Genomic DNA, 27452 nt, shown 5'->3' on the forward strand with positions numbered 1-27452 from the left:
TCCAAATGGACCCCCACACCTACTCATCCTCCTTACTTTCCTTATCTAAACTAATTGTGTCACCCTATCATGTGGAAAAGGGATTAGATTTGTTCTGTCACCCAAGGCAGATCTCAACTCAACATAAGGAAGATAGAGCTTATGATTAAAACTGTCTGAAAGTGGAATGAACTGCTTCTGCAGATAGTAAATTTTATTCTTTGTCACTGGAGGTGTTACCAAAGAGGCTGGGCAGCCATTTGTCTGAGTGTTGCAGAGCAGGTTGAAGCTAAAGATCTGCTCAGAGGCTTTTAGTAGTTCCCAGTGTCTTCAGGATGAAGGGGAACAAACAAACATTTTAAACAAACATTTACGGGAACAAACATTTAAACATTCTCTTTAAATTGCTTTTAAAATCCTTTTAATAATGCTACGAAGTAGGCATTATTATTCTTATTTTTCAGGTGAGAAAACTGAGATTCCAGTTAGACAGCTAAGAAGTTCCAAAACTGCACTTTGAACCTGGCTCTGACTAGAGCTCTCTCATCATTTCCCAAACTTGTTGATAGGAATCAGCTGGCATGCTAGTAAAAGTACAGATTCCCAGGCTCTTCTTCTATCGATTTAGATTCACCAGGTTTGGGGAAATGTATGTTTTTAACAAGCAGTCATAATGCTTAGGAATGACCACTTGTTTGTCACAATAGACATTTATTTCTGTTTCACTCGAACAACTGAACATTACACTTACTTTAGCTCCTGCCACGTGGAAAGCAGTAAAGCATGGGCCTGAGAAATTGGGCGTGGTTGTGGCGGTAGATTCAAGGAAGCGGTAGACGTGGTTCCCGCCCTCCAGCAGCTTGCCATCCACACATGATACTACGCAGCAGGTGGTTAAAGTGAAGGAACCCTTTACAGTGGGATTTCACCTCTAATTCTGTTTGCTGTTGTTTCCCCTTCTGACATGCTCCTCCTCCCTTCCCTTCCCTTGAATCTCTATCCTCCTCTCGTGTGCATGGGGTTGCAAAACTGTTTTGAAGCAAATAACACCCTCTTGCAGCTGCACCGAGGCTGTAGCAGGTGAAGCCTTAGGAAGCTGCAGCCACACTAACCACAGGGGAGATGGGATTTGTGGAGCGGGGAGCAGGAGGAAGAAGGAAAGATAGCAGTGTTTGGAAAATGAAACTTGGTTTTAAAGTCACTAGTGACTTAATGGAAAGGCCTTCCCCACCCTTCACCATACTATAGAAACACCTCTTAAATAGTATAGGCAGGGTGAACAGAGCCCCTCTTTCTGCCCAGTCTAGGGCCTTTGCTCTGCTGGTTAATTTGCCTTCCACACTAGAAAAGTCCACAAAATATGCCTCTCTTGAGCCTTTTGCTCAGGGTCAGGGTGATTAGATGTTTAACTCAGGCCATTCTGATGTGAAGGTAGTAAAAAGACACAGGGTAGGTTAGAGTTCCAGAGACCTCCAAGTTCTACACTTGTATTTAGTTTATTTATTTATTTCATGAATGAACAAAAGACCTTATCCTCCAAAGCTTGCCAAGAGGCTTGATAGTACATTTGTAGAAATAGCTTTTGAAAGTCTGTTCCGGCTAGCCTGGCTACATTCTTTGCAGTCACAGGACAGCATCAGGCATTTTGGGAGTCCTGGTCTTCTGGCTGGCCATCTGCCATCCCAGTTTTCTTCCCACTCTAGGAAGGAAGTCATGCCCCATCTGTAGTCCTGATTCAAGAAACAATGTCAAAAAAAAAATGTCAGAAATATTGGCTTGGTCATCAAAGAAGGCTGGAAGGTGCTCCTTCTTCTTCACAAGCAGACATTAATTGTACACTGCTCTGTGCTTAGCCCAGGGTGGTGCTCGGGGGAGCCCAACTTTGTCTTGCTCATTAGTGAGTTTCAGTAGTGGATTAAGATGCCAGCGAGGTAATATTGGCAGGCTTCACTATCTGACAGAATTTGGGAGTGATGATAATCCGCATCTTAAAAAGCAACCACAATTTATGTAGTGTTCAGGGCTACCAGAGGATGGGATAGTTTCCTGTATCAGTGATTCTGGAACTGCCTGTTGCTAGATCATATACAGACACCAGTCCTGGACTTGTAATCCCCTCAGCTGATCCAACAGGTGCTGTGAACCCTGAATATTCACACACTGTGGGTCTGTGAATGCCCCTCTAACTTCATAATTGCTCTCTAAGGCCTGAGACTCTGAGGTAGACTAAGGAGAAGAGTGCCCTCCCCTGTTCTCCATGTTCCCTTCTTCAAGGTGTGCAAGGGACTCCTGACTTGCTGCCAGCTGCACTTGCCCCTCCTGTGATGACCCACCTTGTGTCTATCTGAGTACTCAAGTTTGGACTTTTGAGTTGCTCTTCAGGAGCTGCGAGAAATTTTAACTCTTGCACTAAGGTCAAGGGCCGATTTACAGCTCTCTGTGCATCCTTTAGATGGACCAGGCAAGGGAGGGGCTGCTGAATTTTTAAGTAATATGTGCCCTTTATCTGGTACTTTCTGTCTCAGGCAGCTTGGGCTGCTGTAACAAAAATACTATAGGCTGAGTGCTTGAACAATAGACATTTATTCCTCACAGTTCTGGAGGCTGGGAAGTCCAAGTTCTAGGTGCTGGCAAATTCAGGTTATGGTGAGCCCCCTCCCCCCTTCCTGGCTTGTAGATGCCCACCTTCTTGCTGTGTCCTCATGTGGCCTTTCCTGGGTGTGTTCTGAGGAGAAACAGGTCTCTTTGTCTCCTCCTCTTCTCATAAAGGACTAATGTTAGGATGAGGGCCCCTCCCTCATGACCTAATCTAAACCTAATTGCCTTCCAAAGGCCCCACCTCCAATTACCATTACATTGGGGGTTAGGGCCTCAACAAATGAACTTGGAGGGGGGAACCCAAACATTCAGCCCATAACACTGACCAAAGGAAGAAATCGATGTCTCCCAACTGGTATGGGAGGGATATACAGTGGAAGAACACTGCAGGATAGTAACTGGGAGGGTGTTCTGTGCTCCCTGCCCCAGCTTGGTCTCATCCACCATTCACGAGCATCATACGTGGCCTCAGTCCTCAAAGGGCTTTCCCCAAAGGGATATAATATGAAAGATTAGAAAACTGCAAGAGTTAAATAGCAATAAACAGAAAATATAAAGAAAGATCACTGCTAAATACGTAGTATGAATTTGGAAGAAGGAAATTTGGAGTGGGCAGGGTCACAGAGAAGGGTGGAACTTGGGTTGGGCCTCAGAGGAGCTGCTGATGGCGCAAGGGGACAGGCAGAGCCTCCCAGGCCAGACAGATGGCTGGGTCCACAGGCAAAGAGGTGGGCACACTACTAGGTGAGTACATGGAAGCAGCTACTTGCCTTTGAGGCTGTAGTGCTGAAGTGCTGTTGTTTACTTTGCTTTGAGAAACCTGCCTGACTGGTTTCCTCGGTATTTGCCATTTTCTTTGCATTCCTGTTCACTAAGACACCAGGGTGTCTGGGCCAGATGCGTATGATTTCTCTGAATCTTTCAGACCCTAAACTTTAAATTTTAGGACCTGAACTGCAGAGACTTTGGGCCTGGTAATCTGTTTACTTTGAGCTGATTATATTCCTGCTTTCCCACTTGGCAGTGAGGTCCCAGCTGAAAGGAAGATTAGGCAAAGTCCTCTGGAGCGTGTGCATCATCCCTGTGGGCAGCTCTTAGGGGATACTATTTGAAAGGTCACCACTTAAACAACATATCTTTCAAGACCTTTGACAACACCTTCTCCTTAGGAAAGACAGGCAGCGGCATTTAAAGCTGCCGCGCTGAAACTTAGCTTGGGAACTCCAACCTGCAGACCCTGGGAAGTGAGCATCTGCTTTTCGTGCTGCTGTGACTTGGCTCCAGAAGGTGGCTTCATCGCCCACTTTCTGTTTTTACGTGCCACATTTTACCTGGGACATGCTCTTTACCCTGCTCTCAAGATAAATCAGTATTTTCTGGCCTGGCCATGATGTTTGAGAAGTTGTGGGAAAACCCAAGATCTGGCTCTCCTTTGCTTCACAGAGGTACATGGCCATAACCAAGGAGAACATATTCAGGGTTGAAGTCAATAATCTTTTATGTAGACCACTCACTGTGATCTTAGGCTGTGGATGGTAATATTTCCATAAGCTTTGTTCTTTCCCGACATAGTGTTTCCTTCTGACCTGACCAGTCCTTAACTTGGAGGCCCCCATGAGATTCTTTATATTTACACCCAGGAAGGATAAGGAGTTTCTGAGGCTTCTAGTCTCCCAACACACCATCTTGTCAATAAGCTCACACACATGAGATGGGACCAAGGTGACGGAGTAGTTAATTATGGTCTTTTCTTAGGTGTCCGGAGAAAACAGGTGTTGCTTTTTTTTTTCTGCTCACTCTTGGTTTGAGTCAGAGGTTGAAAAGGTTGGTTGCTGTGTCATCTGGGCCCTGCATGTGTAGGATTTTGGCTCCAGGACAGTTGTTCAGTCTGATTTAAAAGGGGAGGTATGTTACTGCCTTGACTTTCCTTAGTGCTTGCCCTAAGGATAAAAAGGGGCGGGCAGGAGGATATATTCATGTTGTGGAGAAAGGTGTTCTTTGATCCTCTTATCAAGCCTGACTAGAGGCATTTGTAACAAGGTGCCAATCCCTGTCACTTCCTTAGGCTTCTAGGCTGTTCCTAAGAGAGACTGTTATTGCTAGAAGGCCACAGTTTAGCATGCCTCTTAAAGATCTTAGGTAGGTAGTCAATATTTTTTCAAAATTTATTAAGGTCTAATTTGCATACTTTTTCCTATTACATGAAATACATGTCATTTGAAAGGTGGTTTGACTTTACTACTCAGGCTTGTTCTCTTTTACTGGATTACTTCCCACGTGAAAGTTTAGCCTGGTAATGATTTTTTTTTTAATTTATTTGGTTGCACCAGGTGTTAGTTGCAGCACGTGGGCTCCTTAGTTGCGGCACATGGGCTTCTTAGTCGTGGCACGGGAACTCTTAGTTGCAGCATGCGTGTGGGATCTAGTTCCCTGACCAGGGATGGAACCCAGGCCCCCTGCATTGGGAGCGTGGAGTCTTAACCACTGCGTCACCAGCCTGGTAATGATTTAAAAAAAAAAAAGCAAAAAAAAAAAAGTGAGGCAATGAAGTCGGTCACACAAGGCCTCCTAAATGAATGCCAGACTCCTTAGCTGGACTCCAGGCTGTCCACAGGCAGGCCCTGGCCAACCGCTCTCCCGAGTGCCCTGCGGTGAGGCCAAACGTGGGTGCTGCTGACCCCGGTACACACCCTGGGCTGCTTGCCTCCAAGCTTCTGCTCATGCTGTTCCTTCTAGCCGGAAGGGCCTCTCCCCATCTCTGTCTTTGAAATCTGAACCATCATCGAGGAGGCCCAGTTCAAAGTTAACACCTCCCCATAGATTCCCCAAGCTCGCTGTGACCTATGCTCCCTCTGAAGGCTTTTAGGCCTTGGTTTGTCCTGCCCTTGTGCCTCTCGCTATGACACAGTGTCAGCATACTCCACAAGGCCAAGACTCATTTTGCTTCTGTATCTCCCTTCTGTCAAACACAGTGCCCCAAAGTAGACTCAGTGAGTATGTAAATAATGGAAGAAAGATATTTTCCAGACATAGCCAAGTGGACAGTTAGCTTTTTTTTTTTCTTTTTTAAAAATGTGACCGTGACTTAGACCTCACAAAATTTTTCTGAGATTTAAGAGCCCTGGTCTGAGAGTTAACCATCATACAACTCTAAGATGAGGCCCTGTGCATCTCTGGGACTGGTTTTCATTGTCTATGAGGTACTTTTCAAGCTCTTAGACAAAATTTCAGCAGGAAGAGATTTGGAAAACAAATCAAGATCATGACAATGGAAGAAGGACTGTTGAAGGAATTAGGAATGTTTAGCCTGGTAGAGAAGACCTAGGAAGGACTCAGACTCATTAAATGTTTGCACTGGAAAGAAATTTAGAGAATATCAAAGGAATTTCCTTTATTAGATAGGAAGTGGGGTGAAATGACCCTTGAGGTTTCAGTGTTCTACAGAGCTCTTCTCATTTGCTGTTCCAATTGATAGAAAAGGAAATTCTTGTCAATTCACCTTTTACGTTCTCAACTGAGAATGATATTGTAGTTCGGAATTTCAAATTCAAGTTTTAGGCTGCTATGTTTTTAACAAAATCATCGTTTAAAAAAAGCATTGTCCATTCTGTTGTTCACTATTGCTCATTCACAAATTCATCAGATAGAATGTAGGTAAACTTAGGTACTACATTTTATTGGGAAATTGCCTTTTTTTGCCAGGGAACTTAGAGCCAAACAGGTTCCTCATCTGAAGTAAATGACTCAAGGCAGGTGCCTGGTTTATTGACTCCCCCAGCCCTTTTTATTTTCTTTTTTAAAAGTGCCTAGAACAGTGGTGTCTGTTCATATTAGATGCTGATAAATATTTGCTTAATTAATGAATATCCTTAAGAACAGACTATTGTATCATCATTTAAAATATTAGTTTTGAAGAATAGTCAATGATATGGGAAATATTAATGATACAATTTCAAGTGACAAGTAAGGTTGCAAAATTGTGTATACACACCATGTTTGTAACTTAGAGAAATATGTACTTTTTGATTTCTGTGTTTATTACGCAATAGTATACAATACCACGACAGTATGAAGAATTACTTCTAAGTTACATTAAATGTGAGTTTTCTATTTTTAGGCTTTATATTTTTCAAATATTCTATAATGAGCTTTTATTAATTTCATTTTTAATGAAATTAATGCATATGGATAGTTTAAAATGTCAAATATTACAATAGCATATGCAAAAAATTTAATCCCTTGCCTATTCACCCCCTTTCTTGCTACACAAAGGTAACTGCTTTCGAATATTTTAACTGTAACAAAAAGAAATAGTAAATCTAAATAGCCTTCTATGTGTTAAATAAGGGAGTTACAAAATAATAGGGATGTAGAAATATAGTCAAATGAAAAATCAGGCATTTATTTCCACCAGGAAAAAAAACAATAGAGGACTTCCCTGGTGGTGCAGTGGTTAAGAATACGCCTGCCAATGCAGGGGACACGGGTTCAAGCTCTGGTCTGGGAAGATCCCACATACTGTGGCACAACTAAGCCCGTGCGCCACAGCTACTGAGCCTGCTCTCTAGAGCCTGTGAGCCACAACTGCTGAGCCCGTGTGCCACAGCTACTGAAGCCCACACGCCTAGAGCTCGTGGTCCGCAACAAGAGAAGCCACCACAATGAGGAGCCCACATACCAGCACAAAGAGTAGCCCCCCTCTCGCGGCAACTAGAGAAAGCCCACACGCAGCAACGAAGACCCAACGCAGCCAAACATAAATAAACAAATTTGTTTTTAAAAAAACAACAATAGAAAAAGTTTATAGGAAAGGAGGGGTAGTCATCTATGAACACCACTTACATAATGATGTAAAATTAAATATTGTTTAACCAAAAAAATGTGATGTAACTAAATTGGGAGGGCAGGGGAAAAAAGAATGGGTGAGTGCTATAGAAGACCGATACATAATGTCTAAAATGTAAAAAACAAAGCAAGAAGAAGCAGTTGTTTAGAAATATGTTAGAAAAGAAAAAGAAACAGCTAAAATATTTGAAAGCAGTTCCTTTTTAAATTGAGTTACATTTTTTGAAAGTCGTAAAAGGAACACATGCCTGTGGTTTAAAAACAAACCAAACAGTTCCATTCCTGACAGGCAGTGGGAACTGCTGGCATTCTTGTTGCCTTGGATCTGTGCTTATTTTGTTTTTACTTAGCTCGTGTTATGTGTTTTAATATTGTAAAGTATCCAAAATTCATCTTGGAAGTAAACTGACCTATTAGTTTTATTTAAATCTCAGATGTTTAATCAATTACCAATAATTGGATTCCTCATCCAGAAAATGTTTACATCAACTTTACTGTATGTACTCCAGCTTCTTACTGCTGTTGCCAAAGGTCAATATGGTTCTGTGAGGTGCTAAAATATATATTGGATTGTCCCTTTTATGTTTTAAACTTGTAACCAGTAAACTCTCCCTTCTAATCTTCTACAGCCTCATCCGAATCTCTCCTAACTCATTTCAACATCTTCTTCCTTCCCTCCCCAAACTAATCTGTGCGGAATCCAAGCTCTGTTCTTTTCCTTACTATATTTGTTTTAATCTTTGAAGCCCATAATGACATTTAGTGTTTCTCATTGTCACTTAAGATAAGGTCTTCACCATGCACGTGTTCGTAGGAAGCTCTGACAGAATAGCTTCCTTGCTTTAGGACACTCAGTTTCGAATGCAGTGCAGACGCGTTCAGATTTGATTCTATCACACAAAGCCCAGAAAGAACCTTGGGGATGGAGGGCCTCCTTAATCTGCTGACCTCAGCCTCTCTCCTTATTGCTTTGAGTGTGTAAATTGAGGGAGATAAAGGGTTTTTGGTCAGAATTTGGGTATTTTCATTTTCAAATACTCTGACAGTGACTTCTTAAGGATTCCATTTTAAGAAGTTTAAGATGTAGATGGGTGTTTAACGCTCCACAGTTTTATGACCTTCTGCATTTCATTTGGGCCGGCCTGCACATGGGGAAATAGTATGTTTTACTTTGCAGCTTCCCTCTGAGCCACAGACCACTGTATTGCAGGTAGAAGTCTAAGTCTTGGAACTAGTTCTGGGAAATCTGCTGGGCTGTATGTGCAAAGGTGTTAACAGAGAATATGAAGAAGACAGAGCCTAGATTACAAGTAGAAAAATACAAACTTTTCACTGAAATCACCCATTTGTGGTGACTGCGTATGAGGAGAGATCCAGTGGATGAGAAAAGTAGACACTTTCGTGTAGATGTGTCTGTTCCCTGAGCAGGGGAGCTCTGCTGTCAAGTACCAGCTTCACCAGAGCCGAAGTCAGCAGTCTATCCTGAAGGATTGAGCTTGCAGCTTTGGTTTAAATGTTCCTTCAAATCCGCCCCCTTTCCCTGCTATCTCATCATATATGAGGTCAGATTAATGTTCCTAAGTCTCTTTGGATGTGTCACTTCCTTACTCCCGAATCTTCAGGGGTCACTAGATCAGGTCTATTCAAGACCTTCCAAAATTGGCACCAGACCTTTATTTCCAGCCTCATTTTCCATGACTCTCAGCTGCAACCAGGCTGGTCTCCTCCTTTTTTTCAAGCCTAGATGGAATAGCTCTCTCCCCACCTTCTCCTACCCTCCCCTTTAATCTTTACTCTGCATGTCTTATCAGAGGACCTGGCTTCTGTCCCAGTTAGTTTGGTGTGTGACCTCAGTCAAATTATTCTTCCTCCTTGAGCCTCCGTTTCCCCGTATATGAGAGAGAGAGACTGAACTGGGAGACTTCTTTAGAGGGGCCCCTTCAACTTTATCCTTGTGCGGGGTCAACATCAGCCTCAGCTTTTTCTTTCGCTGCCCCAGGATGCACAGCCCTTTTCTCTTTTGTATTTCTACAGCATTTACCATTCATTGTTTGGGATTGTAGTTAACATTTTTGTGTCCTATCTTCAACTACTTTTTAAAGATTTGTTGTAAACTGAGACAGCCCATTGGCAGAACTAACTTGTTTCCCTAGGACGTGGCTGAGGGAGAAGACTAGCGAGGGTGTTCTGCTTTGGACTCACACTTCATGTCCAGAAGCTGGGAGGAGATGGGACTCGTGAAAGATTGTTTTCCCTTATGCCCCTTGTTGGGAGAATGGGATATTTACAATGTCAAGACTGAAAGAAGGATGCAGTCTCCCACAGAATTCCTTCTGGTCTGCTGTAAGGCTGCTGGGTGTGTGCTGGCTCTTTGGGTTGACCTTCCTCTGCCATCCTTCCACCTATTTAGGGTTGAGATGACCATTTCATCTTTCACTGTTTGTTTCCAGGGCCTTGTTTGATTATGACCGGACTCGGGACAGCTGCCTGCCGAGCCAAGGCCTCAGCTTCTCCTATGGTGACATTCTACATGTCATTAACGCCTCTGATGATGAGTGGTGGCAGGCGAGACTGGTGACCCCCCATGGAGAAAGTGAGCAAATTGGTGTGATCCCCAGTAAGAAGAGGTGAGTCGTCATGATCATGAGAGAGGTTTTCCTTCCCCTGTTCCTGGTATTGATTTCTTTTTTACCTATTATACTATAAGTTGCTTGAGAGCAGTGGATGTGCTTTATTACTCCTTTTTGGTAGAGAGCTGGTGCTCAGGACATGGTTACGATTCAGTGAGTCAAAGATGGCTGCTGTGCCCACTGCAGCCCACTGCTGAGACCATGCACTGGCAGTAACAGGACTTCTTTCTGACTCCAAAACAGGGTGGAAAAGAAAGAAAGGGCTCGATTGAAAACCGTGAAGTTTCATGCCAGGACGGGGATGATTGAGTCTAACAGGGTAAGTGGGGATCCCCAAGGAAGTCAGCCACATGTGAAGAGGCATAAGAAGCTTGAAGTCTGTCTGGTGGATAAGAAAACTGGCGAGCACAAAAGAATATCTCTTTTTCAGGGCGCTGGCTCTGTCCTATCAGAATACTGACTGCTTTTCACAAAGCAGAGAGAGCGGGCACCCAACCTCTACAGCCAGTGTATACTCCTTCCCCCTGGGTAACTGGCTCTTGAAGATGTGTTGGAGTTGGACTGTTTGGAAGGCTGACTTTCTTGGGGCACATGAAACCACTTGTGGGTGTCTCCCTGGCTGTAGACCCTTTCGGAGCTGTGGGGACCCTGAACAGAGCCTGGCCTTGTCGTCCAGCCAGCAAGGCCAGCCCCAGAGCTCCGACCGCCCTTCAGACCGAACGAGGCATGAGGGCTCTGTCCATTCACCCCTTTTCTTCTGTGAGCTTCACAGGCCAAAGAACTTCTGGAGCGGTAGAGGGAAGAGAGACACGGAGTAGATGACTCTGTGTGTATCAGTGGCACCTTAGGGCATGTGTCCAGGAGGCTACAGTGACCTTTATCCTTTAGGAAGTACCAGTGAGTGCTGTGAGTCTGGATTAGGTAGAAACCTCTAACATCCCTACAACATTTTCCTGTAAACATAATTTTCCTCTTACATCAACTTTCATTTAATCTCATAGACTCCATTTGTGAGAGATGGTCTTTTGTTTAGCTCACCATTGTCTCCATTTTAGTTTTTCTTGCATGCTTTAAAATCCATTGTTCTGTTTTTTTTCTTCTGTCCTTCCCCTCCATGTTCATGTTCTTTCACAGTCGATCAAAACGAAACGTAAAAAGAGTTTCCGCCTCTCTCGAAAGTTTCCATTTTACAAGAGCAAAGAAAACATGGCCCAGGAGAGCAGCGTACAGGAACGTAAGTAGCAGCAGGGAACAGAGAGCAGGCCACCCACAGCCCCGCCCTCTCTTCCTCATTTGCACCGAAGACTGGGAAAGTGTGTGTGGGTATGGGTGTGGGTGTGTATGTGTCCGTGTGTGTCGGTCCCCCGTCTATCCGCCATGTGTGCATGCGTGTGAGTGTGTGTGTGTGTGTGTACCTGCTTATTTGCAGAGTCAGGGTAGAAATTGGTCTGCACAGGGAGACGTTGGGTCTTTTTTGTCCAGCTCCTCGCTCTGAAAGAATGTTGGAGGCTCTGAGGTAGAACTGGTTCCAGGGCTTGCCCACCAGAAAGTCGCTGGCACTGGCATTGGGAGTGCATGGCTGAGCTCTGCTGTGGTGGTGATGAGCGGTTATCAGCTATAGGGTCAAGTTCAGAAAAATGGTTTTTCAAGAAAACCAAGTCTAGGGACTCGGTGTTGCTCTCCTGGCTTCTTCCTCTTGTGTTTTCTTTCCCTTATCTTCACTCATCTATGTCAAGAGAAGAGCCTTTTCTTCCCTGGACACCTGGAGTTGGGCCTACTTCTTGAATTACATGCACGTGCATATGCGTGTAATGCCTAGGGACGTTCACACAGCTCTAACAGACTCACTGTCTTCCCAGAGTGTTACAGAGCCAGCTTTCAAAATAAAATCCTTCTTGCTTAAACGAATTGACACCGAACGGGGTTTACTAAACATTGTCCAAATAAAGGTTTATTGAGCAACACAAAGCTGGTTTGATAGAAAAGGCCATAAAGCTGGGCTGAATGAACTTGCCATCCTGAGAAATATTCTCTTTCTACCATGTGCCTCAGAAATTAACTGCTCTCACCCTAACCTTAAATACCAGGTCAGGCTGCTAAAGTATTTCTCGCATGGCTCATGGTGAATTGTAAACCTCTCCTCTTCTGCCTCACAAGGAGGGGTCTCGGGGTCCTGAGCTGTTGGGACAGCAGGAGACTGACTCGTTCCGATAGGGAATGTCCTTTTTCTAGGCCAGCATGTTTCATGGTCATGGGATACATAGGTCATCAGTGTCTGGGGTGGCAGCTAGTAGATTACAAGGGTGCCCTCATCCAGATGCAGGTTAGGGCTCACAGTTCTGGGTAGCTCAATAAGGAGCACTAGGTGCAGTAGGAGACGGTCTGAGACAGAGGCCTGAGGTGAGGTCACCATAGTTCGTTCACCAGACAATTCCAGAACTTCCGTGCTGAGCCCAGCCTGGGGAGGCTTCGCTGTTGGGCGGCCCAGCTGAACGGGGGAGGGGAGTGGCTGCTGGATAAGAGTTGAAACTGCCTAGTGCTTATTCTCCAGAAGCTGAGCTCATCCCCTGTGGTCTGCAGAACTCAGGTCAGCTTGGAAGCCCACACCTCAGACTGCACGAAGCTTTCCCTGAAGGGTTTGGACAGAGTGAGTCAGTATTGGACGAAAGCTCCTTGGGATGATGATAATTCTGCCAGCCTGTCTGCCACACATAGATGTTTGACTTTTCATTCACCCTCAGAGGGAAATGGTGATTTCAGGGGCAAAGCAGAGATGGCTGTGTAACTACACACTTAGTCAAAGCAGGTGTTCCAAGCCTTGGTAAGTCACCTGTCTGTCCTGTCGGCCTGTAGGCTATATATAGACCACCTCAAAAAGGTCATCCGCTCCAGGGCCTTTTGGCAGCAAATTGGGCAGCATGAAGTCCAGGTATCATATATGACCTGGGATGTTCTTTCTGTAGCAAAGTTCTTAACCTGGCTATATTTATAGGTCTTCATAGTATTTCATACTTCTGTCACTGATGCTCACCTGGCTCTGTATTCTTCCTTCCCCTTGTCTTTTTTCTCTATTTTCTGTCTTCTCCCCAATTCTTTCCCTCCCTCCCTCCCTCCTTCCCTCCCTCCCTCCTTCCCTCCCTCCCTTCCTCCCTTCCTCCCTTCCTCCCTCCCTCCCTCCCTCCCTCCCTCCCACTTTGTCCTGCTGTCTGTGAAATTAGGACTTCCCTGGGTTAAGTGACGATTATTATGGAGCAAAGAACCTGAGTAAGTCAAACTTACATACTGTTAACTGTATTTCTGGCATGAGTGGAGTTGCTGGGGTTGGGGTATAAGGGACATGGGTGAGGGCAAAGGGCGGAGGGGAGGGCAGTGAGAGAATTTGTGAGAACTGGTACCACAGCAGGAGGAATTAGAAGTGGCTCTGAATGTCACACTTTTGCTCTGGATCCCTGGTACCCTAATAAAAGCCTATCATTCATGTCTCTTTTTTTCCTTTTGTACCTTGAAATGGTGTGGAGCCGTCTTGGCATCCCACCTTATAAGTGAGGGGGGGCAAGAAGTGCTTCTCCAGAGGTGACCACTCAGCTCATCTCTAACCTATTGTTGAGGTGAGGGGTGCCCGCCTGTTGTATTCTTCTTCCAGTGACGCAGCACTAAAGAATTGGACTTAAGAATTAGCTGTTTCAGTCTCTCTAAACAGGGGGTAAGAGTACCGTGAAGCCCTTTACCCAGCGTACATCTGGGATGTCCCAGAAGGTTCAGGGGCCTCAGCAGATGGCTGTGGGCTGGCTCCCCACAGAGTATCTCTAAGGGGCTGAGCAGGTGGGAGCCTCGACAGCATTTTCTGGACTATATATATTTAGTGCTTTAGCTTGGGAAAACCCTGACCAACCTCTCCCCTCTGGAAAATAATCCTAGACTTGAAAAAGGAAGGGACCTAGATGACAGGGCCTTAGCCTCCCTGCTGTGCACACAGGCACGTGCACACACATGCAGCCGTGCCGGGCAGGTTCTGTTAGTGGATACTCTGCTTCCATAAGTAATAAAGGCGTGAGGGTAAAGGAGCTTCATCGGGGGGTTGCTCAGGAACTAGCATGGGTGGTGACTCAGCCAGTCCTTCCTGGGGGCCACAGCATATCACGGTCTGGAATAGTGTCATCTTGGCTGAAACGAGCAGTGTCTCACTCCATAGTTTGTTGTTTCCATGTTCCATCTTCATTCGACTGTCGTCTTGGGAGCGATGGGCTTTCTTTGGGCCAAACTGTGCTCTGTGCCTCCTGCAAGTGCGGCTGCTGGGCCCGCTCAGATGCGGGGAGGCCCCAACAGTCTGAGACAGGAGGATCGTCTTGTCTTCCCAGTGTTCTTCTTCATTTGTTGTCTCTGTGTTGTGACGTGTCTGTCTTCTCCTGGACGGAGGAGCATCCCCTTTCACCGCTGGGGCCATGCCCTCTTTCCAGGTAGCAGCAGCAGGAGGGCTCTTGGTTCCACCCATTGGCCAACACGTCATTCCCTGCTGATTGCTCAACCAACCCAGTGCTTAGCCTCTTAGTCGTGCACAATTCTGTACTTCAGGGGTTCTATGTGGGGAGGAAATTCAAGAGCAGCCTGGTTGCTGGGCTTCTCTTTGCTACTGTCACTGCCTGTCTAGCATTGGGAGGTGCATTTTGGGATAGGATTTGGAAACGATCCAAGTCAGTTCTTCTGATTCAGATGAAGAGGATGCTGCCAAAGATTGGAAGCTGGTAGTCTGTAGGGAGGGCCTTGGCAGCCCCAGAGGGCCCTGGGGACAAGTGCGAGGTGGCCGGGGCTCAGGATTGGAGCTGTGCCTCCCAGCTGGTAGCCTGATGTGGCAGGCCTCCTGTGGCCTGACTTGGTTGGCAGCTCAGTGTCTGGCTCTTGGAGCATTTGAGTTTTCTGCCGCGTGTGACCTCTCAGTGGTGTGTTCTGAATCGGAGTCTCTTTCTTGTTGGCTTGCAGAGGGAGTGACATCCAACACCAGTGACAGCGAAAGCAGTTCCAGTAAGTGTGTGTCATTCTCCCCCATGTCATGTAGCTCTACCATGTGTCCCAGCCATCCTCATTCCGGCGTTGCACGGCTGCCATTTCTGTTCAGAGGCTACTGCTTCTTTTAGCCATGTACACTTGGAGATCCTGGAAATGCTGTGGCCATTTTGTCCTTATGGGATGGGATTTAGGCTGTGTATTAAAGGGGAGAGCATAAGCCCTGCAGTTCTGGCCAGGACCTGACTTAAAAGCTTCCCTGGGCCCTGGGAAGGCTGAGCAGCCAGTGAGCAAATCCCTGCCGTAGCCACTATGGGCTGTAGGTGCTGCCAGTTTTACAGATTTGCTCAGAGACCAAAAGAAGAATGGCTCCTGTGGGATACTGTTCTGAATTGCCTTTCCAGGTCACTAGTACTCCCTGGGTTAAGGCTTGGTGTCCTTACCTTTTAGCTGGGCTAAATGACCAGATGACTGCCCAGTTTTCCTTCAGAGATCCTGTGACCAGGCCAGAGAAGTCACAATTCAAGCCGCATGAACTTTGGGACTACTGGCCTCTCAGGAGTTGTGGCTGGAGGCCCTGAGAATGCATCCTGGGGCTTGATGCAGATATCGCTGCCTTCCCCGGCACTGCCGTCGGCCACTTTGGGACCTCCTAGCGCCCAGTACCACGTCTCTTGGTGACTGTTTTAGGAAGAGCTCATCACTGCTAGGATAGATGGAGCTCTACCGTGAGGGGAGAGCAGTGCTCAGCACTGCTCTTAAAGGGCACTGAGGACCTTAGCCCAGCCTTGTGCCACTTTTCTGGTTGCTTCTTCCAGTGAAGGGGAGATAGGTAGACCCTTAAAAGGGGCAAAGTTTAGCTGCATCTTTGGGGACCTGCATGAGTGCCCTGACTCCCTTGCCTGCAGATGAGGGGACACAGGCAGTGTGTCTCGACCAGTTGACGCTTTCCTGTGATTCTCACCAGAGCAAGAAGGCAACTGAGCACAGTAGAATATTACCTATAAGAAGAGTTCCGAGAAATTGAGGTGGCTTTTGGTGGAGGCTTCATGGCTTCTGGGTCATGTCCCTTTGCTCAGCTATATTTCACTGAACAAGAGGACTCCTGACTCCTGTCCCAGGGGCGGTGAAGGTCTTCCTGTGCTTTCTTGCCAATGGGAAGTAGATAGGCCCAAGGGCAGGTGTTAGCAAGTACCAGCTGACAAGGCTGTTTTCTGGCAGAGGTGGGGGTGAAGTGAACGTTGTAGGGAGATGAGGACACAGGGAGGCAGATGATAAAGTGCTAACATGTCTCCCTTTTTTGTTGCAGAAGGACAAGAGGATGCTATTTTGTCATATGAGCCAGTGACACGGCAAGAAAGTAAGCCCCCTTCTGAGAGCCTTGCCTTTGAGCCAGTCTGGTGGTCATGGGGCCCGGCCCAGTGGTTGGCCGTGGCGGCAGAGGGGTGAAGGTGGGGGAGTAGGAGGGCAGCCAGTCCCTGGATGCCTCCTTCTCATCTGCTTCTTCCTAGCGTTAGAACAGGGAAGGCCACCCAGTGTGCATCCCTCACTATACCTTTGCTTGCTGCCGGGATGCTTTCCGAAGGATAGGACAGACTGAAAAGGATGGCAGAGGTCGATTTCAGTGGATGTGGCCACTGCTAAAAGAGAGGCTTCGGTCCCTCCCTTCCGTGGCTGCTCTGAAAACCCTTGCTCAGCTGTTGGTGCCCATGCAGAGATTTCTCCTGAATCTGTTGGAAAGGGAGATGCTTCTGGTTTCATACTTGCCTTGGACTTAGATATTCTCAAATTAAAGGCTCTTTGATGTCTTTGTAGTTAAAAGGCAGAATGGCTGAAGATGTGCTCTCCCGTCTGAGCAGTGGCTCCAGAGCCTCAGTGCTCCAGGCATACGGGGAGGGACAGCAGGCCGTCTGGTGGGGGCCTCACTGACTGTCTCTGTGCTTGCTCTCCAGTTCACTATGCAAGGCCTGTCATCATCCTGGGCCCAATGAAGGACAGAGTCAACGATGACCTGATTTCGGAGTTCCCGCATAAATTTGGATCCTGTGTACCACGTAAAAGCCCAGGGCATCTTTGGGAGGGAGGCGTTGGTGCCCTGGGAATTGTTGCTCTGATGTTTTATGGAAAGGGCCTGCGGCCAGGTTCTAGGGTTCTCTGGGAACAGGGTGCATCTAACACCCTGGAAGAGGGAGTTCCCTGGTGGTCCAGTGGCTAAGACTCCATGCTCCCAATGCAGGGAGCCCAGGTTCGATCCCTGGTCAGGGAAGTAGATCCCACATGCCGCCACGAAGATGCCGCATGCCACAAGTAAGACCCGGCACAGCTGGAAAAATAGTTTTAAAAAATGTAAAAAGAAAAAACCCACCCTGGAAGAGATTAGGCAGCAACTCATTCCCCCAAAGCTGATGTGGGGAGGATTAAGACATCAGGCCGGCCTGCTCACTCCCTTGGAGAGGAGTTTGAGTCGTGGTGGTTGGGAACGATTGGGCGCTTGGGGGTGCCCAGCCCACGAGGTGTGGGTGCAGCCCTCTGGTCGGCTTGTGAGGCTTGCTGGCTCCTGTACCACGTTTGGCACCCTCTGTCTGCCAGACCTTGGCCCAGGAAACCCCACCTTTCTGGTCCGGTTGAAGCTAAAGCAGATAGCTCCCAGCTTCTAACCTGGCTGTTAGAAGAGATGTAGGCAAGACAAACTTCTTCCCAGCCTCTTTCCCCCGACTCATCTGAAAAGCACTGGAGTGGCCCTGGGGCCCGGCGGTGGTTGGGGGGAACAAGTCAGCTCTCCGGGGCTTGGGGCAGGTCGTTGTCCTTGCACCACAGAGCGTTTCCTCTCTTCCTGCAGATACTACCCGGCCTCGGCGTGATAATGAAGTGGATGGGCAAGACTACCACTTTGTGGTCTCCCGAGAACAGATGGAGAAGGATATTCAGGACAACAAGTTCATCGAGGCAGGCCAATTCAACGATAATCTCTATGGGACCAGCATCCAGTCAGTGAGGGCAGTTGCAGAGAGGGTAAGGAGAGAGGCGGAGGCGGTGGCCCTACGAAATTACCCTCAAAGGGAGCACAGAAATGCTGCAGCCAAAGTTCTGCGTGGATCCTCATCCTTCCAGCACATGGCCCTACCCAGTGGCAGTGCTGACCAACGCCACGCCCACTCCGCGTGTTCCCAGCCCCAGGTTGGAGGCATCTGTCTCCTCTGCGCAACTCACCCCAGAGCGTCACCCACCTGCAGCTTCACACGTGGCCTTGTCTGGGTAGTAGGACCAAAATGTGGAGCCTGGGTACCTCAGAAGTAGAATCTTCCAGGCCTCTCTGGGTGGCCCCATGTTTCCCGCAGGTGGATGTTTGGGTTAGCAGAGGGCGTAGACAGGGACTGGGTGGACTGATGCCAGTCTTTGCTTTTTCAGGGCAAGCACTGCATCTTAGATGTTTCTGGCAATGCTATCAAGAGGCTGCAGCAGTCACAACTTTACCCCATTGCCATTTTCATCAAGCCCAAGTCCATTGAAGCGCTTATGTAAGTATTTGCTGAGACTCTCGGCTAGGAGAGGGCCCTGGAAAGGAAATGAAAAATCAGGTGGTTTGTTGGGCAGGGGTAAGACCCAATGGGTGCTCAGTGGAATGTCTGCGCCCCACCCTGTTCACTGGGGGCTCCTTTGGATTCGAGTGCACTTGCGTGTATTCCTGGTTGAGCTTTCAAACCTGGAAGGTTTGAGGAATGTTGAGCCTTGGGCCGCTGCTGCTCTCAGAGGGCAGCTGAGCAGCTCTTCAGGGAGCCTGGAACAATCCTTTATGTTAATCAAAACATAGAACCTAGTTTTGGGTACTGTTTTCTTCCGTGTCTTTGGCAGGGAAATGAACCGACGGCAGACATATGAACAAGCAAATAAGATCTATGACAAAGCCATGAAACTGGAGCAGGAGTTTGGAGAATACTTCACAGGTGAGTCTCCCCATTGCACAGCTGGGGTAACATGGGAGCAGCTGGACACCTATTCTGTGAGTGTTTCCAAGAGGCCCAGACACCTTGCACAGAATTTCTGGGTGCTTTTGAGCTCAAGCATTGCCAAAGTACTCAAGTGCCCTCCAGCCAGAGGAGTTGAGCCAGTTTCTGGTATCAACCACCATCACCAAATGCTGCCTTTGATCGTTTTTGTTCGTCTTCATGTCCCTCCTAGATTGTAGGCTCCCTGTTTTAGTTTGTTTCCCTCCCTCCCAGGCTCCCCCATCCAGCACTTGTCCTTGCATGTTTTATGTACTGAGTGAATGTTTGTTGATGATGATGATTCCCTGGCGTGGTGTTCAGGCTGTCGTCTGTCAGTGTGTGTGTTTATATGGTCACCTACTTTAGAAGGGTCAGTTCCTAAAAGGTTGGGAAGGTTTCTGTGTAATATGTTGCTTACCTTTTGAAGTACAGGGACATATGTGTGCAAGGTGGTGCTGAGTGAACTCTAGCTGGTGGTGCTACAAGGTTACCGGGGGACAGGATTCATAACTGTCCTCGCATACCTTGGGTCTTGGAGCTCCCTTTTCTGTTAGCATCCATGTCCTTGTTTGTCGGGTTGACCTCTGACATGGAGCAGATGTGACGGCCCCAGGAGCACGACACCTTGCCAGAAATTGTGGCTTTTTCAGCTCTTGCTCTGGATAACCAGGATTTTCCACATCTTCTGGTAAGGCTGCGTTAGAATTACCAGCTGCCGGCCTCATGGCAGCCGAGAGGGGCATGATCTACAAGGTCTGGCATCTAATGGGTGCTCAATAAACATTTCTGAAGAACACATTTTCCTACTAATTGCTGCTCAGTCTCACTGTCTTAGCAAGTTGACATCAAGCCCCGGGCCTGCAGTGCCCACCAGTTTCCCCAGCGACCTGGGCTCCCAGACGGCCGCCTAGTGAATGAGCGGGGCTGAGCTGTGGGACAGTTGGGATGGGCCAGACTGTCAGGGTTTGGGGCAGGGGGTTGCTGTGGACCACAGTAATAATTCTGTTTTCCTCTTCAGCCATTGTACAGGGTGACTCACTGGAAGAGATTTATAACAAAATCAAACAAATCATTGAGGACCAGTCTGGGCACTACATTTGGGTCCCATCCCCTGAAAAACTCTGAAGAATCCCCTCCAACCATTCTATTGTGAACAGAAGAAACCAAGTCCCTCTTCCCTCCTCCCTCTTCATTCCTGTCCCCATGGGGAGAACAGATGACTACTGTTCTTGTCCCCTTTTTTAGATATGTCCAAAAAATTGAGTTTTCTAGTCCTGTTCTGTTTTTTTAAATTTTTGTTTTGTTTTAGTTTATTTTTTGGGATGATGCCATCTCACTCATCATGTGACTGCGCCCATTCCTGCATGGACCTTTCCCAAGCACTAGCACAGGTGCAAATCCATCAGAGTCATTGTTTTCATAAAACCAAGCAGAAGCGAAGAGAAGAGAGGAGGACTGGTGGAAAGACAGACTGGACAGCTGCGCGGCTTATGAAGCGAGCCCCGCGCACCCCGCGAGGAGAGGCTCCCAGGCTTTGCTACGATCTGTACACTGCCTCGCGGCTTGGGACAGCGCGGTCATGGTGACAGAAAGTATCTTATTTATATATAGATATATATATGTAATTTATATAAAATATATAGAAATTATTATATATATATATATTATACACTCTCATATAATATATATATATATTCACACGCATTTGGACTAGAAAATCTATGGAGACTTCATCAATGGTACTGTGTTATTAGAGAAATGCTTTAATTTTCATATTCCAATCAGATGGCATCTTATATCCCAACTGGTTGGGGAGGGAGTGAAAGTGGTAGTAAGTGCTGTACCGAGGGCACCCGCATTGGTCATTCTCTTGAGAGCTGGGCTTTTCTTTAGGAGGGGTCAGGTCAGCCAGAGAACGGTGAGAAAGGGCTTCGGCCCGGGGGCCAGAGGCTTGGAGCTGTGACCCTAGAGCCGATGCTGCCCTTGGGGCACAGTCAGGCCCGCGTGTGGGGAGCGAGAGAATGGCTAACGGTGCTCCCAACGTATTAAATTGCCAATTGTTTTATGCCACCTGATGTGTCTGCATGAGAGGTTTCCTTTTTGTTCATTTTTAAGCTGCTGTTAAACCAAAACCATGTTGTGCTACTGTGTCAGCCTTTTCATTCTTCCAAATTTTACTTTTACTATTTAAGTGAATGTGTAGAATCCAATTTGACCGTGTTCTAAAGGCTCATGATGTTCTGGAGGAGCCGGGCCTTGTGATAGACTAGGCGACCCGGGCTTGGCCATCCCGTCAGCGGAAAGGGAAGTGGGGGCAGGTGAGAACCGACAGGAGCTGGGCCTCCTACTGTAACGTGTCCCTTCACTCACCTGCCAGGGACATGCTGGGCTCAGCTGAGGCTCTGTCATGGGGCCCACTGGCAGGGACGGGGAGTCACTTGCCTTCCAGCTCTGCGCTGGGACAGTGGGACGACCCTGAGCTTGGCCAGCCGCGTAATGAAAAGTTTGATTTGGGTTTTTTTCGCAGCTGCTTCATATGCCCTACCTACCCCAATCCCTCACCAACAGCTGGTAGCTTACTGTTTCTTCAAGAAGAAAGTAGACTTTAATGCTGTCAATTTGAGCTGTAGAGCTACAATTCACTTACTGTTGAGATGTGAAACCCTGTTGCTTTTTCCCAGAGTCAGACGGCAGTGTTTGTGGTCAAGGGGGTTTTTCTCTGACCAGAAATGCAGGCGGCAGGTGTGGCCCAGGCCCTGCCCCACCATGCTCCTTTGAAGCCACCATGCCTCCCTCAGCTCCACGCTGGAGGCACGACCCAGGGGAGAAGAGCGTGGACATGCTTGGCCCCAGGGTTGAGCCTGTTGTTTCCTAGCCCACCGTGTTACAACCGGTGCAAAGCATACATGTCGAAGATGCTTTGAGCGCTACCAGGCAGATTTAGGAAGTCTGTTAACAGTTCTCCTACCGGCATGATGAGGCTAACTGTAAAGTGTGGGGCCCAGAATGTGGGTAAAGAAAGGGCAGCAGCTTTACCTGCGCAGTACACTGGATTGGAGGCAAGAGGGGTAAAGTGGTGTCCGATTATGACTCTGGGGAGGAGGGGGTGAGCTGGGAGTGTTTTGATTTCTCTGATGTTAAGTGATGTAGTCTGAGTGATGCTCAACCCTCTACCCCTCCCAGGGAAGAAAAGCAGAGATTCAAAGCAAGCATGACACTAGTTGGTTTACCAGTGTTCCTTCCAAGGAGACATATATTTTTTAATAAATGATAGTTGCAATGAACTGTGGCTCAGAGACCTTCTTGAAGTAGTTGAGAGGGGAGGGTGGGGGCACAGCAGTGGGAAACGTGTCCCAAAACTTTGGAGGCCAAAAGGCTCTCTGCTTAGTGACCATCAGCTGACCGAGTCAGGTGTTCCTCTGGATGGCTCTAGACTCCTGTGGTCATAACAGGTCCTTTGTGAAAGCTTTGCGCTCAGTCTTCTACCCCACCCCCAAAAAACTGCCTCAGGTAGTGCTGGCCAGGTGTGTGTGGAGGGCATCCACGGCCTTCAGGGCAAAATGGCAAAGGTACACAAAGACAGGAGGTGCTTAATGCAGCACAGACGTTTGTTAGAGACAGCGGGAGCCAAGGCAGGAGCAGAGAGCCGAGTAATAAACATGGTAAGAAAAAGCTGGGCTCCCAGCTACCAGAAAGCATTAGAGCCCAGGGGGAATGAGGGTGAGATGGGCCCAGTTTGCAGAGCAGGGTGGCAGTCATCCCGGCAGCCCTGTGATGAGAGGAGGAGCGCTTAGAGCAGGTGCCTGTGACGTGGCTGATGTCCCTGTAGCTTGTGTGAAGAAGCCTGAGGACGTCCTGCTGTGGTTCAGCTCAAGAGCGATGACTGTGTGGGGGCCGAACCACAGCAAGGACAACAGTGCTTAGCTGTTTGCAGGGTGCTTCTTTTCACACATTCTCATTTGCTAGAAGGCAGCCTAACAAAAAGGAGTCCCCAAAGTGCTCTGTGGGGTTTTAAGGAAATCCACCTCCTAAGTGTAAAGGGCACAAAGAGCTGGCCTCCGATCCCACTGTGCTGAGACTCTGGCTCCACAGCTGCTGTCCCTCCTAGAGGCGGCGCGGCTGAAGAAAACGCAGCCCCGGAGGGAAGATGCTGAGCAACTTGGAAAGAGCAGAGGTGGACACCCTGACCCTGAACTCTACCGCCGCCTTCTCCACTGGGAGGCAACGCTGTGCTCTCTCCCCGGCTCTGCTGCTGACAACGCAGCCAGTCCCACCCCAGCCTCTTCGTCTCTAACAGACCTTAAATTAAAACATTCCTAGGATGATGCTGACTACATAAAGTATTTGTTCAGATGCAAATGACCAACTTTGTCTTAAGGTGAAAGTGGTTCTAGAAATTAGCTAATGAAAGCAAAATCTTTACCAAAACTAGCGTGGAAGTTATGCTCAAGGATGAAGCTAATACAGATAGATAGAGAGGAAGGTGGGGGTTGAGCTGCAGGACTGGGAAGGGACTACAGGGGGAGTATCCTGAGCAGGTCCAAGTCAAGCTAAAAAGGATGGGACTGCAAAGGGACACTGGGCTCCTTGAGCAGAAAGGTCAGTACTAAAGGACAACGGAGCCCTCTCCACGGGGACAGCACTTGCCTGGTGCGAACCACTGGAGGCTCACGGTGTCAGAGTGGCTGCTGAGAGAGAGAGCCTTAGCTTTCTCAAGACAACCCCACGAGCGAGCGCCTGCGGGAGACGCTCGCCTCAGTGCTCCCACGTTTTGCCCTTCATCCCTGTTCCCAACTAGGGTTTCATGGCCTCGATGCCACTAATCCTCTTACCTATTCAGTCAGTTCCGTGGCACCTCTAGGACATTCTATTATTACTGCAAGTAACTTTCTGAAGCTCAAATTCCAATTTCCTCCAAAGCCTCTCTTCCTCATCACTTCCCAGAAACAGCAGAACTGGCACCCCCCCCTTCCCCCCACTCCCCGCACACCTTGGTTCCTGGGGGTCTTGGTTCCAGTGGGGTCTTGGTAGCAAGAGCTTTCGCAGAGGATAGTCTGTTTCAGCTGTGAAGCCCCAACTAGATTTTATCTGAAGCACTGAGCCTGTTGTCGCAGGGGTATACCCACTGGTGGTTTCCACATTAGACCTAATGGACTCCCTCTGCGTCCTGTCCCTCCCCCGGCACTCGCACTGTCACCAGAAGCATCTAGCACACGGCAGGGGACTGGAAAGTGGGTGGTTTGAGAAGAAGGAGTCAGACCTGCCTACTGGTGGTGAAGAACATGTGCAAGCGGATGCTCTCCTGACTGGCCTTCCTGTCACCACAGCCATCCTCCCTGTAGCTGATAGAATCGGCCTACTAAAGTGCCCTCCCTCCCCATGGGGGCTCTGTTGCCTACAGGGAAGAAGAGTCCAAGCTCCTTATCATGGCGTCCCTGCCCTTTCCCTCCTGCCTCGTCTTGCTGTGGCCCCCGTCTGCTCCAGCCATGAGTTCTCTGAATGCAGCACAACCCTGTGTCTTTGCTTTTTTTTTCTGCCCATAAATGCCCTCGCTGCCACCCCCTTGATCACCTGCAAAACTCCTGTCAACATTTTAAGACTCCATTCAAGAATTCCCCTCGTTCTATGCTGCCTTTCCTGAAGTACCTCTTCTGCCCCCATGCCGTGGGTCACAATGACCCTTCCTTCCTTTGTGCTGTTGTTAGACCCTGTAAGAACTTTCACCATCATCGTAACCGCTAACACTTATTTCACACTTACTATGTGACAGGCACCGTGCTCAGTGCTTTGTGCGTTTTAAATCATTTATTGCCAAAAACAGCCCTATGAGGTTGGTGCTCTTATCCTTATTTTCCCGTTGAAACTGAGGCACACGGAGGTCATGCAGCTAATACGCGGCAGTGAGTCAAGCGCAGGCCAGCTGCAGTGGCTGTGCTCTCAAGCGCTGCGCTGCTTCTTCCTCTGCCACACGTTTTCTGGCCCTTCTCTCTTGACATCTGGCTTCCTCTCCTTGACTGCTCTTTGCGAGCAGAGACTGTCCTATTTCCCTTCCCATTTCCAGCATTCGGCACAGTATCTGTCGCATAGCAGGTACTCAGTAAAAGAGAAGATGTCCTAGTCTTTGGCTCAAGCTTGGAGGGAAGAGATTTGACGAGGCCCAAACCTGTGGTGAATGTGAATTTTGTTTTCTGTTTTATGGAGAACCTCCATTCTGGAGTTCCTGCTACTTCCTTTGGGATCTTGCTCCAATTATGACTCCTTTCCATCTCCAACCACTTCCTCTCCTTTAGCTCCTTCCCCTTCTTTTCACTCTGCTGCCTGTTCACCAGGAACTGAACAGTCCCCCAGCTCTGCTCCCACTTATTGACCATTTGTTCGTTCAGCACAAGTTTATCCAGTGCCCAGAAGCTCTCAGGGTCAGCCAGAACCTCCCAAGCATGACTTTCAAAGGCTCCTCTCTCAGCCATAGCGTCAGAGAAAGATGAACATGCCACATCCCCCGCTCCTCACAGTGACTCCATTCCTCCCTGGAGCCCTATGGCTGCAAGGAAGACTGCTTCACCCACTCTTCTCCCCCATCCTAAGTGCTACCATTTTCCTAGTCACCTAAGCTCAAAATCTGATTTCTCTCCTTTGGTCATCATAGCCAGTCTCCTACCAAAACTTGATTCTTTAGTGTCTGTTCAATTTAGTGCTTTGTTTTCATTATCACTGCCCCTACCCTTGCAATAACAAGAGCCACAAATCAAACAAAGACAGTCCCTGCCCTCAGGGAGCTTCTAGTCTAGTGGGGGGAGGCAACAAACAAGTAACTAAGTATATATAATTACGTGTTATACTAAACGCTGTGAAAGAAATAAATAGGATGCAGCAATAGAGGGTAATATAGCGAGGGGCCCTGCTTAGAGACGGCTTCTCTGAGGAGGTAGACGTTCAGGTCAGACCTATAAGGTCAGCAGGGCTAGCCTGGTGGGGGAGGGGTGTGGGATGTAGGCAAGCGAAGTACTGAACACCCTCTGCGGGCCCCGATCTGCTTTTCCCCATTATCTCCTGTATTTCTCTATAAACCAATCTAGACTACTTGCCTTTTCACCTGTGAGCAAAGCCTCTGTCTGGAATGTTTCCAGTCCCGATCGCTATGAAACGCTTCAGGTTTCGGCTTCAATGGCATTTTTCATGATGACGTCACTGGTCTCTCCAGAAGAGCTTCCCCCTCCCTTCCTTTGCACCACTTTAGCAGTTTATACGAACTTACTCTGTTCTTCCTCGTCCATAACATACTTCAACTAGACAAAAAGCTTCTAGAAGGCTGGGATTGCATCTGGTGTATCTTTGCAGCCGTCACAGCAGCTACTACAATGCTACATGCTCAATATAGGACTGTTGAATGAGCTCCCTCTCTCTGGGCCTCACTATCTAAAACAGGAGGAAGTTGCACAGATGATCTCTATGGCCTCTTCTGGCCCTTAACGCTTATTGACAATGATAAAATAGAATTCTAAAGGACATGTACTGTGCGGAATCCCTCACAAAAAGGAAGTTCATGCCTTGTGTGGACTTACAGTTGGAAAAAAACAAATGAACAGTGATGCAGGTGACGTGAACGGCTTAAATACAGCTGCCAAAGAACATGGCCCAAGGTTTATACATGATCACACGTTACACACAGAGGCTAGGTGCATGCTGGAAAGGAGGGGGCAAAAGGAGCCACAGATGTGTGGACTAGGACATGGGAAATTTCCTTTTCCCAGTTGGGTGGAGGCACACGATCCCAGGACAGCTTAAAATAATAGAAAACTGTGGTAGAAGAGGGCGCTGCTTCTCATTACTTACCGTTATACAAAGAAATGGCGCTAGGGAAATATGGGAATGGAGGTGTCAAACGTGCCACTAGATGCCCTCCTAAGGAGAGTGTAGGTGCCCCACGGTGGCAAATAGTAGTTCCTGGTGGTGGTTCCCACGAGAGCATGAGGGCCGTCAGCTGTGAGACGCCAACCAGGAAGTACTTCCTGGTTCCGAGGCCCCTGCAGGCAGTGATGCACCAGGTTTGGCTTTTAGTCAGAGCAATTGCTGGCTTTGTGTTTGTTAAATTAAATGTGAGCTTATCAACTTTCAACTTTTCTTGAGGCATTAAAAAGGTTCCCAGGGGGCTTCCCTGGTGGCGCAGTGGTTGAGAGTCCGCCTGCCGATGCAGGGGACACGGGCTCGTGCCCCGGTCTGGGAGGATCCAACATAACGCAGAGCGGCTGGGCCCGTGAGCCATGGCCGCTGAGCCTGTGCGTCCGGAGCCTGTGCTCTGCAACGGGAGAGGCCACAACAGTGAGAGGCCTGTGTACCGCAAAAAAAAAAAAAAAAAAAAGGTTCCCAGGCCTTTGCCTTATCAGAGAGGTTGAAGTTTCCTAGGCCGAATGAG

General features: G+C 48.0%; 1 protein-coding gene across 11 annotated transcripts in view; it reads left to right on the forward strand.

Annotated features, from left to right (window-relative positions):
- DLG3 (discs large MAGUK scaffold protein 3) overlaps positions 1 to 22323 on the forward strand; it is a 64705-nt gene extending 42382 nt beyond the window's left edge. For 5 of the 11 annotated variants that reach the window (XM_033439096.2, XM_004275773.4, XM_033439105.2 and 2 more), the window contains 10 exons: positions 9873 to 10049; positions 10296 to 10371; positions 11187 to 11286; positions 15030 to 15071; positions 16363 to 16413; positions 17006 to 17107; positions 17893 to 18065; positions 18462 to 18571; positions 18906 to 18997; positions 20058 to 22323. In XM_033439096.2, the coding sequence (XP_033294987.1) occupies positions 9873 to 10049; positions 10296 to 10371; positions 11187 to 11286; positions 15030 to 15071; positions 16363 to 16413; positions 17006 to 17107; positions 17893 to 18065; positions 18462 to 18571; positions 18906 to 18997; positions 20058 to 20164 (1030 nt within the window). In that variant the 3' untranslated portion in view covers positions 20165 to 22323. Of the gene's footprint in view, positions 1 to 9872; positions 10050 to 10295; positions 10372 to 11186; positions 11287 to 12603; positions 12700 to 13270; positions 13317 to 15029; positions 15072 to 16362; positions 16414 to 17005; positions 17108 to 17892; positions 18066 to 18461; positions 18572 to 18905; positions 18998 to 20057 lie in introns of all 11 variants that reach the window. The other 6 variants (XM_049704593.1, XM_049704594.1, XM_049704592.1 and 3 more) reach the window with 4 other exon arrangements.
- Positions 22324 to 27452: the final 5129 nt, after the last annotated feature.

This window comes from Orcinus orca, chromosome X (genome assembly GCF_937001465.1).
Source record: "Orcinus orca chromosome X, mOrcOrc1.1, whole genome shotgun sequence".
NCBI classification, from domain to species: Eukaryota; Metazoa; Chordata; class Mammalia; order Artiodactyla; family Delphinidae; genus Orcinus; species Orcinus orca.